Source organism: Anopheles darlingi, chromosome 2, assembly GCF_943734745.1.
Source record: "Anopheles darlingi chromosome 2, idAnoDarlMG_H_01, whole genome shotgun sequence".
In the NCBI taxonomy this organism is placed as follows: domain Eukaryota; kingdom Metazoa; phylum Arthropoda; class Insecta; order Diptera; family Culicidae; genus Anopheles; species Anopheles darlingi.
The window spans coordinates 75961057-75976878 of record NC_064874.1 but is presented as its reverse complement, the minus strand read 5'-3'; the positions used below and the strand labels follow the sequence as shown (position 1 = coordinate 75976878).

Here is a 15822-nt window from a genome sequence, read left to right as displayed (position 1 = left end):
GATTTTTCCGATCGGTTTCCGTGTATTTACTGTGCACTACAAAGCATTGCTTACCCCAGACACCCGACGGTGTTTGGTTTTTGGAGCAGAATCTTCGGTTAGCAACTAACAACAGAACTCCAACGCCACAACGCAACTAATAACAGTTCATGAACAAGTAATTCACAACACATAAGCAGCAAACAGAGGTAAGGATCGGGAATCGTGACCTAGGCCCACGCATCGTGAGGATGAATCAGTCGCCGGTGAAGGACATGGTGTGAGCATACACCAAGTATGTGCGCATTTTGAAAAATGGAGCGATTAATGGGTACATATATGGGATTACATTTTTTCAGTAAAGTATGAAGAGACAAAATTATAAAATATGATGTCAAATATATTTTATACTATTTATTCGTGCCCATAGCAAAAGTTCAAAATAAACAGACAGGAAGGAGCTAGATGAATAATAAAAGACAACAGATCAGTCACGAGACATTAGCAACCAACAACGCGGAGATCTTGACCGACATCACACAATACCGGAAGGTGTTGATAAAAAGAGATAAGTGTCTGACTAAAAAAAATAAAATAAAAGAATCGCTCAACCGATGCAATAACTGACCGGTTCCAAATCTTTGATCTGCTGATCAAAGATTGTCCCAAAATTTTACTGTAAGCATTTGTGGCGCTACCGTTCAAAGAGGGCTAGTAGACAAGACAAACACACTCGTGCAGCATCGTTTCTACGAAAGCATCTCGCCGGCTGTTGCATTCACGATTAGCCAAGTGAATTGAGTTTTAACAAATTGTTGCTAATAGTGAACACTGTACAACATCCGTTGCGATTGTACGAACAGTGAAAAGCAATTCCCGTGATAATGGGTACCAGCGGCGGACTACTTTGAAAGCACGCTAGTGGCCGGTGTTTTCGAACCAAACCTGTTCGATGACAAGGTTTGCCCACTTGTCCGCGGAGCATCACGACGATGGAGGAACATGATCCATTACGAGTTTTCTCAAATGAAGTTGTTTACGTTCTTGTCGTGCAGGAGTGTCGGTCGGCGGGCAAAGATTACGCACTTGAATTTCCAAAACACATCCACCAACAACTGGAAGGCTTCGTCTGTTGGCCAAGTGACTGACCAACATCAAACATAATATTGGCGCTAGTGACGCGTGTACTCTAGTATCTACCTTTATAGAAGGAAATAAAAATTACTCAGCGCGTTCTGTTTGCCTGCCCCAGCGAGCTCTTCGAGCACATATGGGAATGATGAAGATGAATCATGGAGAGTTTGCTTTGTACTTGGATGATACCTGTGGATAGGTTTAGGGTTGTACGGAGTAACAGCATTATTCGCATAAAGCAGCATTCAAACTTACGTTAGAAAATGTGATTTGAGATTATGTTTCTGTTCTTCAAAGGATTTCAATGGATGCATGATTCATCATGAACATTCACATTCAATCACTGGCCACCGCCCAAAAGAGCCACATTTTGCAATGAGATGGCGAAAGCGCTACCCTGCTAGACCACTCTTATGTCAGTATATGCCGACGTACCGGCATCCAACAAGATGCCAACCAGTCCCGGGAGCTGCCCGTGCCATATCACGTTTTTTCGCGATACTACTAGCGTCTGGGATGTGATTATCAAATTCAATTAACACCTGATGCAGCTGATTTCGGGTTATTTGTTTTTGGTTGTTGTTGCTGTGTGGTGTGTGCCGAACGCATGACCTTCTAACCGATATGAGAGCGACTAACACTGGTAGAGACTCAGTTTGGCGGTTCGACTTTCTATCTTGTATTCAACAGTCGCGAGATGGAACTGACCTTCACAAGATGCGCTTTTATTTCCTCAAGCGGTAAGTGAAACTCTTTTTCTTTATCTCTCGTTTCTGCTTAAGTTAGACTTAAAATGTTGAATATATGAGATCAGAATATCAGTAAATTCCTTTGCGCTGTATATTCTATTTGATGGACTCAGTCACGCTGGAGGAGCCTAGTCATTTTCAACTTCAGCTTTGTCGAAGCTGCAACATAACAACAAAAGTCCTACCACCACTAATGTGCATTTCAGTCCAGCCCCGATCACTTTCGCCCACCGTGACGTACAGGAAGTGTCCACTCAAGCAAGTTGTTTGTTGGACGCGCGAACCCTGTTTGTGTTGGAAAATTCTGGCAAAATCTGGATCTTTACTTATTACCCAAGACACATTAATGGGCGCAACATGTTGTTGTTTGCCACCTGAACGAACCTCTCTTCTATGTTGCCGTAGACATGTTTTATCAGCATTATCTACATCTTGCCTTGAAGTTACGTGTGAAAGCAAAGCAACCAAAAGAAAAGGGGGAAACGGTTCCTACGGATGCGAATTCGTTCTGTATGTCGTCGCGTGCCTCTCCGTACCGCGCAGCACGTGCACCACGTGCGCCACCTCACCGAGGCGGCCAAGTGCGAGAGGAAAAGATTTGCTTTAAATTATGCGCTTATCATTGCGGGTAAGTAGAGGCTTAGACTGTGTCGCAAAAAACGTTGGCAAGGGTTGTAAATATGATCACATGAAAGCCCCGGGGATGGCACCGAATATTGTATCTCGCCGGCATCTTTTTTTCACCTTGATTGTCGGTTTGTGCAAATGTTTATCCGCCCGAGCGTTAATTAGTGTACCCTAGGCCTAGGCGAACCTGACCAAGAGCTCGTGCAGAACGGGTCAAGTGCGCACGGGGCGGAATTGCGTCAGTTGGTATTTGGAGCAAATATTGAAACACTACCAAACGAGCAGGATGCAAATATGCTATCTGGTAGCGATGGCACGGACACACGGTGGTAGCGGGATTCGGAAGGGCACAGCTGTTTGGTTTTCCTTTTCTCAATTGAGTCATTTCTTGCAGAAAAGTCCCCGGTTTTTGATTACGTCGGAAGGGCACGGTTGTATGAATATCCTGTCAGTGGTGGCGCTGAACCAATTCGAGGTCTTTTCGAACGAGACACAATCGTCTGGTCAATCGAGTTATCGTTGACTCATTGATAATCGATTCGCCTTGCTGATTCTGTTGGGTGAACGCTGCCATCTTCCTCGGTAAACGTTTAATTAGGTGTACCATGCTGTGCGCGATACAGGGCGCAATGTCAATTAGTCGAGGTCCGAGCGCATGGCGCATGGAACGCGCACGCGAGGGTGTGAATACTAATTATAAAGACGACTTCGAATCTGGACAACGGGGTAACGATAAGAAGAAGAGTGTGGCAGAAAGATCGTTATCCGCTCCCTTGCATGATAATCAATGCTGATACTGCTGGTGAAAGGTTCATTGCATTCCTTCGGTATCGTTGAACGTTTTCGAGGATACCGACCAAGAATCGATTATGCATTTCCAGGGTGATTGAATTTTATACTAAGATATATGAAATGTATTTCAAAGGCATATACTTTTTAAATTTTATGATAAACTTTCTTCTGTGAATCATAAACTCTGATTAAGATCTTCTCCATGATGCTTTCTAGATCGCATTTGAAAGATCTAGATTTTTTCCGTCTATTAAAAGTACAGTATTACATCAAATGGATCACGGCCTAAGGCGATGGCTGGCCTTCACCTTGCGGAAACGTGCTACTTACAGAAAGTAGAGCCACAGTGCATGGATTGCTCATCGGAATCCACCATTCCCAGCAGACGCTTAATTAGTTGGCGTGGTTGCAGCTAATCCGAGCCGCGCGTCTAGCGTCAACAGATAAGACAAACAAATGTGTTTGAATAAATTAAGCGCGCGATAGAATGTGCTGCTCGGTTCCTTCTCATGGGTGATGACGAAACTCTGAGCTACCCACTAGCTACTCAGCCATTCATTATGTATACCTGGTGAAACTTCTCCGGACTCCGGAATGCAATATACGCTAGTGAAGGTTTGTATGTTTTGTATCTGTTTTATTATTATCATCATCAACACCAACACACGTCATTGCACGGCGAAGGGCTTTATTCTGTGCGGGATGCATGTGGTTGCATGCAACGCAGCGAGTACTCGACGAACTTCAGATCCTTCATGTACTCGGTTAGCCGTTTGAAGTGCCGCTCGGTATATGGCAGCGATGCTTCTAGGTGTTTGTTAAGCTCACTCACTTGAAACCGACCTGCCAGGACCTCCTGTAGCAGAGTGTGCAGTACGAGTTGAGCTGGCCGCGCATTTTTGCTGTTTGTGTTCCACTCGATCGCATGCCGGAGTAGCGTTTCCTTGTGATCGTTCGATAGCTTCCGGATGGTTTCCTCCAATCCCGTTTCCTGGGATTTGATTACTTCGTTAACGATCTTCAACGTGCTCAGCGGTCGATCGAGATTGAGTGACAAGCGGAGCGCTTTCAGGAGCTTCTTTTCTGAAAGAAGATTGTTTAGCTCCTGTTCCTGCAGCAGCACCTCCTTACGGGCGTTCATCGCTTGTTCGCGTTTTGCGTCCGTCACGTCGTGCCACTTGATGAGCTGCGAGTCGGAACCACCACTGAAGAAGGTGGACTCATCCCGTGTCACACAGAGCGCCCAAATACGACTATCATGTTTGTCCATCGTTTCCAAACACTCGGATGATTTTATGGACCATAGCTTCAGCAGTCCATCGGCACCGGCTGACAGCAGTTGCATACCTCCGGAAATGAACTCCACGCGCAATACTGAGCTATCGTGCCCTTCGAGGGTTTTCAGGCAGCTCATGTCCGTTAAGGACCATAGCTTGATGCTGCAGTCTGCTGCATTGGTGAGCAGGATCTGATCGACCGGCGAGAACCGAACTGCCCAAATTCCACGCCGATGACCACGCAGCACACCGACCACACTTAGATCGCTTACATCCCACAGTTTGGCTGTTTTATCCTGCGAAGCAGTGGCCAATAGCCGATCGTTTGGTGCGATACAGACACAATTGATATCCTTTTCATGGGCCAACTGGGTTAGGTTGCACTGGATCCGGGGAAGCTCTTCCGTGTCTGTGCCCTGCTCAAAGCGTTTCGGGATTTTCCACGTCTTGAGACAACGATCCTGGCTAACACTGGCACAGAACGGAGCGGACGAGCCACTTATGGCCACACTTCCAACCGCACTCGTATGCTTCAAACCAACGGCCAAACATTTGATCGTAAATTGTTCCTCGTCAAATTGCCACAAACGGATTGAGTTGTCCTTCGAGGATGATACCAAGTAGCGCTGATTGGCCGAAAGCGAAAGCACGATATCAGTATGTCCTTTGACGAGCTGGCAGTTCATCGTGGTGGTATCATAGATCTTGAAATCGTTACTGTTCGTGGCCATCGCTAGATAGCGATCATTCTTTCCAAGTAGCACAATATCCAAGATTTCGTCGCTGAATCCGGCCAGCTGCCGTACACATTCGAAGCTAGCACAATCGTGCACCAGAAGATTATGATCGGCCGAAACGATGGCCATCTGACCTAGGGTATTGCTGTAGATCAGGTGCGTTATCGAAAGACCACCCTCTTCGGTTGCACGCGTTACGAGACTGTTGCTTTGCTTGTACACGATCTTGGTCTCTGTCATTTCCCAAACCTTGATGATGCCTTCCTCACCGCCACAAGCGGCGTACACTCCGTTATCAGAGCTTAGTTTGCAGCCGCCCACCGTCACACCAGCTGGCAGAACGGTCACGGTTTCCAGCGCTTCATACACGGGAATCGTTTTGATCGCTTCCTGCGTTTCGTAGTTCCACAGGATTAAGATTTTATCTCGACCGGATGACACTAGAAACCGACGGTCTGTCGAGAACGAGACTCCGGTAACGCGCGAAAAATGTCCGGCAAACGTTTTCGTCCTCTCACGTGTTTCGTAGTTCCACGCGTGTATCCGCTCATCGTCACCAGCCGCCACCACCGTCTTGCTTTCGGCATCCGGATGGAAAACGATCAAATTAACAACACCTGTGCAGCCGCGTAACGTTCCTAGACACAGCTGGCGCGACGGATCCCAGACGCGGATCGTCGTATCGCTTCCTCCACTGGCAACTAAGCTGTCGTCCGGGCTGAACACGAGCGTAGCGATCGGTCCTTGATGGATCGCTTTCCACATTTTCAGCTGCTGACGTGCCTCGCGATCCCACAACTTCAACAGCCCCGAACGGTGCGCAGAGACGACGCTGTTGCCGGTTGCGGCGATTGCGAACGTGTAGATAACATCCTCGTTGATTTCCTCGTCCGTTTGTACCTCTCCGAGGGTGGCTGGTTCTTGCTGGTTGTCCACAGACACGATGCTGATGGTGCCATTGTTGAGACACAGGAACTGCTGTCCATCCGGTGTCCAGGCGACGGTCCCGCCGGTGTAGAACGCCTTATACTGGGTTTGTACTTCGTACCTGCGGAGCAACGAAAATCATTAACGATGAACGGATATGGAACGGGGCTGCATTTCGGTACTTACACTTCCTTTAGTTTTACTTTCGAATTCATCGTGATCGGCGGATCCCGGGCAGTGCTGGCACGTGTTTTGGTTTTGTTGTGACGTTTCGCGGTGCTTTTGGCGTTTGTTTGTTTACCAAAACGCTTCCGTCGTTACCGAAGGGAGTCAGTGTGAGGTCACCAGGAGATCCGGCAGAAGAACCGGCACCTAATTTTGTCCGCCTGAAGTGGTCTGGTGCTCTGTTAAGTGTTTCGGCGCGGTTTTTGGGGACCATAATACTTTCGAAATGCTTCGATCCTTCGCCATACTCTCGGGCGCCTGTAAATCGGGTGGCTCCGCTGTTATATCATCATCCTTTTCCCGTCCGCCGTTCGCTCCCTCGCTGCGCTTCACAGCCTCGGTGAAACACTGTTCTACCAAATCCACCGAGGTTATCACACCAGCAGCACCGGAAAAGACGAAAGAGGATGCAAGTAAGATCGATAACTGGCACACCATCTACCACTTCCCATCGATCATGATCACAGCCTCGGTTAAGCGACTGAAATACTATCCAACGATAGTGACGGCTGTTTCCGTACCGGTGTCGATCGCGCTTGCTTACGCGAACATCTGGTCGATGACCACGGCCGAGATAGTCGGAGCGATTGGTAAATGAAACTGGCGTTTAAACTTCATTCAGCATATTGAACACCGCTCTTTTCTGCTTGCAGGACTCACCTCAACGATGACTCTGTCGCTGTTCAGCCTACTGACAAACAACCTCATCGGGTTTGTTTACTGCGATGAGACGCAGAGCAAAGTGAAGATCTCCTTCTTGAATGCGAAAGGAAAACGGCAGGATCGCGTCTATTCGGTGGATGATCTCGTACCTCGGTCGGAATTGCCTCGCTCGCTCCTGAAACTGTACTTTCCGGTAAAGAATCACGAAAACAGCGACGTGTACAAGCTGGTGCACCGATACGGGGAGATTTACGATGTTCAAACGTTCGATAAGGTGTTTGGCCGAGAAATCTTAAAGAAATAGTGCGGAGAGTATAATAAAGAGCTAAAAACGTTTTTAAAGTTTGATGATATTATTTTGCCATTCCCGAAGGTGCTCATCACTGACAGCTGCTTGTTTTCTTGCGCCCACAACAAATCGGCAAAAAATGTTCTCGGTTTAAGTGTTTTAGGCAATTATTCGATTAAAATGTTGCGTAAATTAGCAAGTAGTATTGTGCAGAGGTAGGTACAGTGTCTTTATTATCGACTATCCAACTCAATCTGCTCCATTTGCGATCTCCGTGCAGCCACACAGCCGCGAGATGGATTGTGCCGGTCTCCCGCATGTCACAGTACGGACCACACTTTATCGAACCGATCGTGAATAAGGAGGAAATCGCCAAGCTACAGGAAACGGGTGAGCTGTCCAAGATCGCACACGTTCCGATCAAGGCGGCCCTAGCGAACCAAACCACGTCCGTGTTTTACGATCCGCTTGTCAGCCAGTTCACGAATTATGTAATGAAGCAGGGCAACAAAGAGTTAGCCCGCGGTCTGGTCGAGAAGGGTTTCGAAAACATAAAGCGTATGCAGCTCGAGCGATACCATCTGGCCGAGAGTGACGAGGAGCGGGCCAAGATTGAGCTGAATCCGCGAAAACTGTTGCACCAAGCAGTTGAAAATTGCCGGCCACTACTACAGCTGACACCGATCAAGCGCGGTGGTGTACGGTATCAGGTACCGGTGCCGGTGACGGAGAAACGTTCCTATTTTCTGGCGATGAAGTGGCTGTTGGAGGCGGTACGGGAGAAGGAACGGACGGTACACTTTCCAGAAAAGATGGCCTGGGAAATTCTGGATGCAGCGGCCAACCAGGGCAAAGTGGTTAAGAGAAAGCACGAGCTACACCGTCAGTGTGAAGCAAACCGAGCCTACGCTCACTATAGGTGGAGCTAAGATGCTAACGATGTACGATCGCATGGTCGCTGAGTAACAGAAGTAAAATCTATTATAATCCAAATGCTTGTCATTTTATTTCTTGTATGGAGCTACTAGTTGTCCTCCGGCGAGTACGGAAAGCACGTTGTTTGCCGTGATCGTGAACATATCTAGCAAACTTCTCTGGGTCGCTGTTCCAAGATGAGGCACCACGACTTAAACCAATACTAAAGGTTATAACCGACACCAATGCGAGGAACAAATCATTATACTTACTGCAATTAGCTAGAGTGAGAAGCGGATCTTCCGGATCCAAGGGCTCCGGTGACATCACATCCAAACCGGCAGCAAAGATGGTACCATTCCGAAGGGCCTTTACCAAGGCCGGCTGATCAACGATTCCGCCTCGAGCGACGTTAATGAGCACACTTGAGGGTTTCATTATGCCCAGCGTTTCGCGGTTAATCATGTTCGCTGTTTCGCTCGTCAGTGGACAGGCAATAAATACGAAATCACTTTCCCTCAACAGGGTTGGTAGATCAACAAACTCAGCACCTGCCAGATCCGCTTCCGGTTTACGGGAACGGCCAGTATACAGGCAGCGCGCTATATCGAAGCCTTGCAAACGCTTCCGAATTGTTTGACCAATTCCACCGAACCCTACGATACCGATCGTCGAACCAGGCACATCCTGCCCCAGCATCCACTGTGGTCGCATTTCCCACTGCCCGGTCGCAATCTTCTGGCGGCCCTCGTGAAACCGTCGAGCCGCGGCCAACATCAGTCCGATGGCAATATCCGCGACCGCACCATTTACAACGGTCGGTGTATGCCCCAGAGCAATTCGACGCCTTGCGAATTCATCGGCGTCTACATAATCCATTCCGGAGGTCATCGTCGAAACGACGGCCAGCTGCGATCCGGCAGCATCCAATACTTCACCGTCTAGTCGATCTGCGGTAAGCCAGAGAATGCCATCGGCACCGGGTACAGACCGCAGTATTTCCGCTCGGTTTGTACCGCTGCACACCGTGACATCGCATCTGCAAGTGAAAAGGAAAGATTAATTAATTTTATTTAAAGCCATCGGTTCAGGCCAGCTAAAGGTCACGAATACTTCTCACGAAGCAGGTCAACGTAGCTGCCCGGTATGTCGGAGCAGGTTACAAGCAACTTCGGCCGTTTCGCACCGAAACTGTATTGTTCGATCTGCGGCTTCCTCAGCATCCTTGGCACTGAATAATGCAAAAGTCGTCCGATCGTGGTACGCATGATAAGCAGAACTGTTTGTTTATGTCTCGCGAGCTCCGCGATAACCGAGGTGTTTCTCGCTTTGCAGCTTGACTAAGGACATTCTTCGTGACATTTAGATAATTCCTTATTAATTTTATTATTCCAAACATGATGCCGTGATCATTGTTTTTTTTGTTCTAGAACATCATTTACTTTTATGACTCTGCCAGTGTAGTGCGAACAAGAAGAATCGCAGCTGACCTAAATGCTGGTCGGTTTGTGATATTTTGATTACGCTTCCGAGGTACACGCTATCAAGTGCCGGTTTTTGAGGTAGGTGACCACCTCCATGGATTTGAGCCTGTTGCGAACTTCACATTAACCATTCTTGTCTCCTCGAAGCAACATGAAGATGCTCATTCTAATACTTTGTTTGTTTGGTAGCATACTCTATCTGTTTTTCCGTTAAAACTGCGGATCATGCGATCCAAACCGCGCGTCTTGGTGACGCATCACCAAGTGCAACCGGTAGCACTGGCCCTGCTCCGCCAGTAGTAAGTATTCTTGGTGCAACAAATACGCCAATTAATAAATTTCAATTGCCACTTTCTTTTAGTTGCGACGTGATTGTTCCTGCCGCACAGTTCCCAACCAGGGCGGAGATACTCAGTCTTTGCGCTAACATCGATGGTTTACTGTGGACCAGCTACAAGATGAAGCTCGATCGTCAAGTCCTGGATGCGTGTGGTTCCCAGCTGAAAGTGGTTTCGCTCACGATGAACGGCGTCGATTGTGTGGATACGCGCGAGTTGGCCAAACGTGGCATTCCATTGGGACACACGCCATCCATACCGAACGGGGCCGTTGCCGACATTGCCATCGGGTTAATGATTGCCGCCAGTACGGGTTTCCTAGCGTTTGAGGATTCTTCGGAATTTAGAACCGAACATCCAATTGAAGGATCCACAGTCGGTATCGTTGGGCTGGGTGGAATAGGACTGCTCGTAGCCCGAAGGCTACAAGGATTTAACGTGGACAGCCTACTTTACTGTGGTCACTCGGCAAAGGAACAGGCGGCGCAGCAACTAAACGCGCAGTTCGTGACGAAGGAGGAACTGCTGCGATGCTCGGACTTCGTGTTCATCTGTTGTCCTTTAACGGTGGAGACGGTCGGTATGTTTGATCGTGATGCCTTCGCCAGCATGCGACCGAATGCGGTACTCATCAATGTGGCCCGTGGAGCGATCGTCGATGAGCTGGCCCTGATTGCTGCCTTGAAGAGCGGACAAATTAGAGCAGCTGGTTTGGACACTGTTACCACGGAGCCGGTACCTCTCGATAGTGAGCTCTTTCATCTGCCGAACTGTGGTAATCGATCTTTTCTTGATCTTGCTTTACTGTTTCTTGAAAGATTTTTTTCGTTTCGCAGTAATGGTTCCTCATCTGGGTACGGCAACAAAGAAGACGCGAGATGCAATGGCTGTTCGGGCAGTGGAAAACTTGCTGGCTGGACTACGTGGTGAATCAATGCCGTCACAGTTTATGTCTTTCAACTACTGACCGATCGATCGATGATTTAAATAAAAAAAATCCATTCCAAGTGCATTGAATTATTAATTCTTATAAAGAGCATTGAGTTGATTTTCAATTTAGTACAAGACGCGGAAAAGGTCCTAAACCTCTCTACTACGCACGATTTATTATTTAATCTTTAATTCTAGTGATGAAATTTTGGATATTATCGAAATCACATTAAAGTTCAATTGCCCCGAAATGCTTGAGTGGTGAACTCTTGGACAGCGTACTAGGAATTTGGGGGTCAGTAAGGATAGGGTGAGAACATCGGTGCACCAGCTATTCCCGAAAGTACATTCAGTGCCGCTATTTCGGCCATGTTGTCCCTTGTCTGAACCGTGGCCGATCCGAGATGCGGAATGACAACTAGAAGACAAATTAGTACCAAGAAAGGAATGTTAAAACTCACTCGATTATCACCCTGATCGATAACAGATGATAATAACTTACAGGCATTGGGTAATTTAAGCAGCTCATCATCCGCAGGCAGTGGTTCCGGTGTAACAACATCCAGCCCCGCCGCGAAAATGGTTCCATTCTTGAGTGCCGCTACCAGCGCCAGCTGATCGACCAGATCACCCCGGGCTACGTTGACTAGCACGGCCGTTGGTTTCATTAGTGACAGTGTAGTCTCGTTGATCATGTGGTACGTTTCCTTCGTCAGCGGCACAGCGAGCACCACATAATCGCTCTCCTGTAACAGCTCACTCTGTGGTACCAGCTTGGCACCGAGTGCTTCGGCTTCCGGCTTCGGCCGCCGACCCGAGTACAACAGCTGACCGATCTCGAATCCCTTCAGCCGTCTTGCAACCGTCTGTCCGATGCCACCAAATCCAATGATACCCACCGTACTTCCTTTAATATCACGACCCAGCATCCACTGCGGTCCTCCGATCCACTGCGAGTGATCGATCGCAAGACGACCCTCGTGGAACCGTCGGCTGGCAGCAATCATCAACCCGACGGCCGTATCGGCTACCGCATCATTCAGCACGATCGGGGTGTACCCAAGCGGGAATTTACGCCGCTTGAATTCCTCCACATCCACGTAATCCATGCCAGCCGACATCGTTGAGATGGCTTTCAGGCGACTGCCACCTCGATCCAGCACCTCTCCATTCAATGCCATGTGGCCAACCCACATGATGCCATCGACCTGCCCGGCTAGCTTGAGAATTTCTTCGCGCGTCGCGGGGTGCGTGCTCGGAAAGATCACGTCGCATCTGGAATAGAACAAAAACGCGTTATCGGTTTAGCATCATGCTCTGATGATGACGAAACGCCACTTACTTTTGCTGCAACTTCTGGATTCCCTTCAGCGGTGTCTCCTTGTTTGTGACCAACACGACAGGCCGTGATCCGTTGTTCGCCATGTCCACGGTTGGTGCACTGCAGCCGGATTTTACGGGGACAAAAAGAGGATAAAAGCAAAGATGTTGGTTGAGCGTGCGTAGCTTTGTGAGCTGCCTGAAGGTGAATGCGGTGAGTGAACGACCACGGTTCAGCAGCGTACGCACACCATAGCACAAAGCGCGAGGCGCGGCGCGTTATCAGCAGTGAAGTGTTTAGATTATAACGCGGAATCGCGGACGGTTTACCATAGATGAAGTGTTTGACAATGAGTATGATAAATTGGCAAGAAAACGCCTACTTATCGAACTATTGCAGTGTGGGAAGATCGTTGGAAGAGAAAGAAGCTGCTTATCACGTATAAGGCAGCATCACCAAATGCACCATCAATACCAATTAGAGACAAATAATGGGATTTTCGTGCGTTCTGGTGCATCTTGGTTATAATTAACCATACGCACATAGATTGTCTCCCAGACAGCGGAAACAAAGAAAACACATCCTGAGCACATATAATCAGACGATCTAGATCGATCGGTGCCGATGGAAATGAGATTCGATTAAAACACATTTTCTGCGGTTTTTAATGTCTTGACACGTACTTAGTAGACTCAATGCTCCCAATAAATAGCCAAAGGTGTAGCAGCAGGACACTAACGAGTGTAGAATGACTCTTCATTGTGTCCTTTCAAAGAAAAATCAGTTATATTTATCGGACCAATTACTATCTCAACAGTTTCGTCAAACACTTTACACTACACTTTTTTCGCAATATCAAAATTGAGAAATAATACGTCGACGTTCTGGCTGCGCCCGTACAACGACTAGACGGTCAGCTGCTCAGACTATCTCCAAACGCACCACGCGGGGAGTCAACAAAAACTGGATTGACCACATTCGATACAACCGACCGGGGGCAGGTTGATTGTAGCACCGAGAATCCATCGCTTGTGGTGCTGGCCTTGTTATCCTATGCGTATGTGCGATACGCAGGCGAAGGATTACTTTATCGTTCGTTGTAGCAGCTTGAGATATTCGACGGCTAATGCACCAGATTTGTTCTTTTCTGCGATAACTAATATGCATACAAAAGAGATAGGAGCATGGCGATTGCAACATCAATGGTATAAGCATTATGAAGAAAGATAAGAACCATGTGGAAGCATCATCATCAATGCATCAAACACGAAATAATCTGCCGAGTTTATTCCTCAACCCGGACAAATCAAATCAGAAGACTGTTTCATTCGTAGCCTCATGCATCAGGAACAGCATCGCAGGTTGTTGTTGACCGATCAAGCTTCTCTCTTATTGCCGGTGCGAAGAATGCGAGTCATTCTCGTTGATCCTAGTAACAACGCACCCGACAACCGGCCGGCGACAAAACAACTCCAATATCTAACACTTGTCTCCATCAGAACGACTCATGCGGCGATCGATAGAGGATCGCTTGAGACTGACGGTGGTCAGAACCCGAATCCTCCGTGAAAGCTAAAATCCGGTTTGAGCGGTTTCTGGATGGTAGCTTTTCAAGAACGACGACGTAAATCGGTTAGCTGGCCGTGGTATCGGACCATTTTTGAATTCCTAATAAGTTGCAAAGCGCACCAGAACCCGGTTTCAGTTGATTGTTGGCATCTGGCTAAGACACAGTGCAGTGTGAGATTGAGAATAATCTCCCGAAAGGAACACGCTGTAGCAAACGTTATCTGAGACTCCTCAAGGTAGTAGAAGCAGTTATCAGCAGCATCTGAAAAGTGACAAAACATGCCTGAATACAAGGTACCGTAGCACAATTTCGTGGTAGCAGATCTAAGTTGTAATTTTCTATTGTGATTGTTCAAGGAATTTGAGAATCAAATATCATGAGCAGAACAGTGTTCGGTTCTGTGTGTTCTTCAACGTTTGATTCTATTAAAACGGGTTTTGCAATCTGTGGTCTGGAGGGAATGAGTGGAATTTGCTTCATAGTTAATTAATTATCATCTTCTGTCACCTGGTAAACCCTAGTACCTGTCTGGCTTTGGATCGCACTTTACGTCGGAGGATCCACGGTGTCCAAATGCCCTACCGGAGGGACAAAACTCGCCGCAAAAGTGTGCTTACGGGTTGTATGCTGAGCAGCTCTCTGGTAGTGCCTTTACGGCACCTCGTACTGAAAATACTCGGTCGTGGTTGTACCGTATTCGACCATCGGTTGTCCACGAGCCGTTCGTTCGGTACGAAGGTGTTGCGCCTTTCCTACGCGGAACATCCTGGGAAGAGCAGCATCCAAATCCTAATCAGATGCGCTGGAATCCGTTCGATCTGCCGGCTGTTGGTCGTGAGATAGATTTTGTGGCCGGTTTACATACGGTCTGTGGAGCTGGGGATGTTCGTGCACGCCACGGGCTCGCCGTACACGTGTATCTGGCCAACAGCTCGATGAAGGACACGGCGTTTTACAACAGTGACGGAGACTTTCTCATAGGTAAGCGTATGTTTTATATCTTATACAATAGAATGTGATCATAATTCGAGCAGCATCCAGATGCTAATGGAGCGGCATTTGCATACTTGCACCTACGATGAAATCGCTACAATGTACATAGTAGAGTACATGGTTGAACTGTTTCGCTGTTTAAGTAGGATACTTGATTATCTTAATGGCCGAATCATCTTTCTTATTCTAGCCTCAGCCTATATATCTATACATAAAAGATACCTAAATTTAGATTTATTTACTTTGATTGACCCACAGTTCCGCAGCAGGGAGCACTGGACGTTACGACCGAATTTGGCCGGCTGTATGTACAACCGAACGAGATTTGCGTCATTCCGCAAGGCACGCGGTTCAGCGTGGCACTCGAAGGGCCATCCCGTGGCTACATCCTCGAGGTGTACGATGGCCATTTCCGTTTGCCTGACTTGGGTCCGATCGGAGCGAACGGTTTGGCTAATCCACGTGACTTCCTTACTCCAACGGCTTACTTTGAGGATCGCTCCGTTGCGCAGGGTTATCGTATCGTGTCCAAGTACCAGGGCGCTCTGTTTGTGGTCAAGCAGAATCACTCACCGTTCGATGTGGTTGCATGGCACGGTAACTATGTACCATACAAGTACGATCTCGCTCGGTTTATGGTGATCAATTCGGTAAGCTTCGATCATTGCGATCCGAGCATCTTTACCGTGCTGACTTGTCCCAGCAATAGGCCAGGTACAGCGATCGCTGACTTTGTCATCTTCCCACCGAGATGGTCCGTCCAGGAGGGTACCTTCCGACCACCATATTATCATCGTAAGTACCCCGCAACAGTCCCGACCTCCTTCTATTTTCGACTCATTTAACTCTGCCGCATAGGGAACTGCATGAGC

General features: G+C 47.9%; 7 protein-coding genes across 7 annotated transcripts in view; 4 read left to right on the top strand and 3 right to left on the bottom strand.

The window, feature by feature from the left end:
• Positions 1-3906: 3906 nt before the first annotated feature.
• LOC125949625 (transducin beta-like protein 3) lies at positions 3907-6574 on the bottom strand. The gene is made up of 2 exons (XM_049676856.1): positions 6409-6574; positions 3907-6343 (listed from the first exon to the last, which is right to left on the bottom strand). Exons 1-2 carry the CDS (start codon positions 6435-6437, stop codon positions 3970-3972), a joined length of 2403 nt encoding a protein of 800 aa, XP_049532813.1. The 5' UTR covers positions 6438-6574; the 3' UTR covers positions 3907-3969.
• Positions 6573-7446, top strand: LOC125949672 (transmembrane protein 186). Its single transcript, XM_049676933.1, has 2 exons — positions 6573-7037; positions 7101-7446. Exons 1-2 carry the CDS (start codon positions 6674-6676, stop codon positions 7412-7414), a joined length of 678 nt encoding a protein of 225 aa, XP_049532890.1. The 5' UTR covers positions 6573-6673; the 3' UTR covers positions 7415-7446.
• A 42-nt stretch (positions 7447-7488) lies between these two features.
• LOC125949671 (28S ribosomal protein S7, mitochondrial) lies at positions 7489-8386 on the top strand. Its single transcript, XM_049676932.1, has 2 exons — positions 7489-7614; positions 7680-8386. Exons 1-2 carry the CDS (start codon positions 7580-7582, stop codon positions 8326-8328), a joined length of 684 nt encoding a protein of 227 aa, XP_049532889.1. The 5' UTR covers positions 7489-7579; the 3' UTR covers positions 8329-8386.
• On the bottom strand, positions 8385-9750 carry LOC125949658 (glyoxylate reductase/hydroxypyruvate reductase-like). The gene is made up of 3 exons (XM_049676918.1): positions 9428-9750; positions 8587-9353; positions 8385-8525 (listed from the first exon to the last, which is right to left on the bottom strand). Exons 1-3 carry the CDS (start codon positions 9580-9582, stop codon positions 8404-8406), a joined length of 1044 nt encoding a protein of 347 aa, XP_049532875.1. The 5' UTR covers positions 9583-9750; the 3' UTR covers positions 8385-8403.
• Positions 9751-11108, top strand: LOC125949663 (glyoxylate reductase/hydroxypyruvate reductase-like). The gene is made up of 4 exons (XM_049676923.1): positions 9751-9876; positions 9988-10097; positions 10160-10911; positions 10973-11108. The coding sequence occupies exons 2-4, from the start codon at positions 10024-10026 to the stop codon at positions 11101-11103; spliced, it is 957 nt and encodes a 318-aa protein (XP_049532880.1). The 5' UTR covers positions 9751-9876; positions 9988-10023; the 3' UTR covers positions 11104-11108.
• Positions 11109-11206: 98 nt separating this feature from the next.
• Positions 11207-13321, bottom strand: LOC125949656 (glyoxylate reductase/hydroxypyruvate reductase-like). The gene is made up of 4 exons (XM_049676916.1): positions 13071-13321; positions 12409-12507; positions 11569-12341; positions 11207-11484 (listed from the first exon to the last, which is right to left on the bottom strand). The coding sequence occupies exons 1-4, from the start codon at positions 13145-13147 to the stop codon at positions 11363-11365; spliced, it is 1071 nt and encodes a 356-aa protein (XP_049532873.1). The 5' UTR covers positions 13148-13321; the 3' UTR covers positions 11207-11362.
• A 628-nt stretch (positions 13322-13949) lies between these two features.
• LOC125949646 (homogentisate 1,2-dioxygenase) overlaps positions 13950-15822 on the top strand; it is a 2444-nt gene continuing 571 nt past the window's right edge. Inside the window, exons 1-4 of the mRNA XM_049676898.1 lie at positions 13950-14250; positions 14479-14938; positions 15209-15745; positions 15809-15822. The exon at positions 15809-15822 is cut by the window's right edge and continues 571 nt beyond it. Coding sequence (XP_049532855.1) covers positions 14236-14250; positions 14479-14938; positions 15209-15745; positions 15809-15822 — 1026 coding nt within the window. The 5' untranslated portion in view covers positions 13950-14235. The remainder of the gene's footprint in view (positions 14251-14478; positions 14939-15208; positions 15746-15808) is intronic.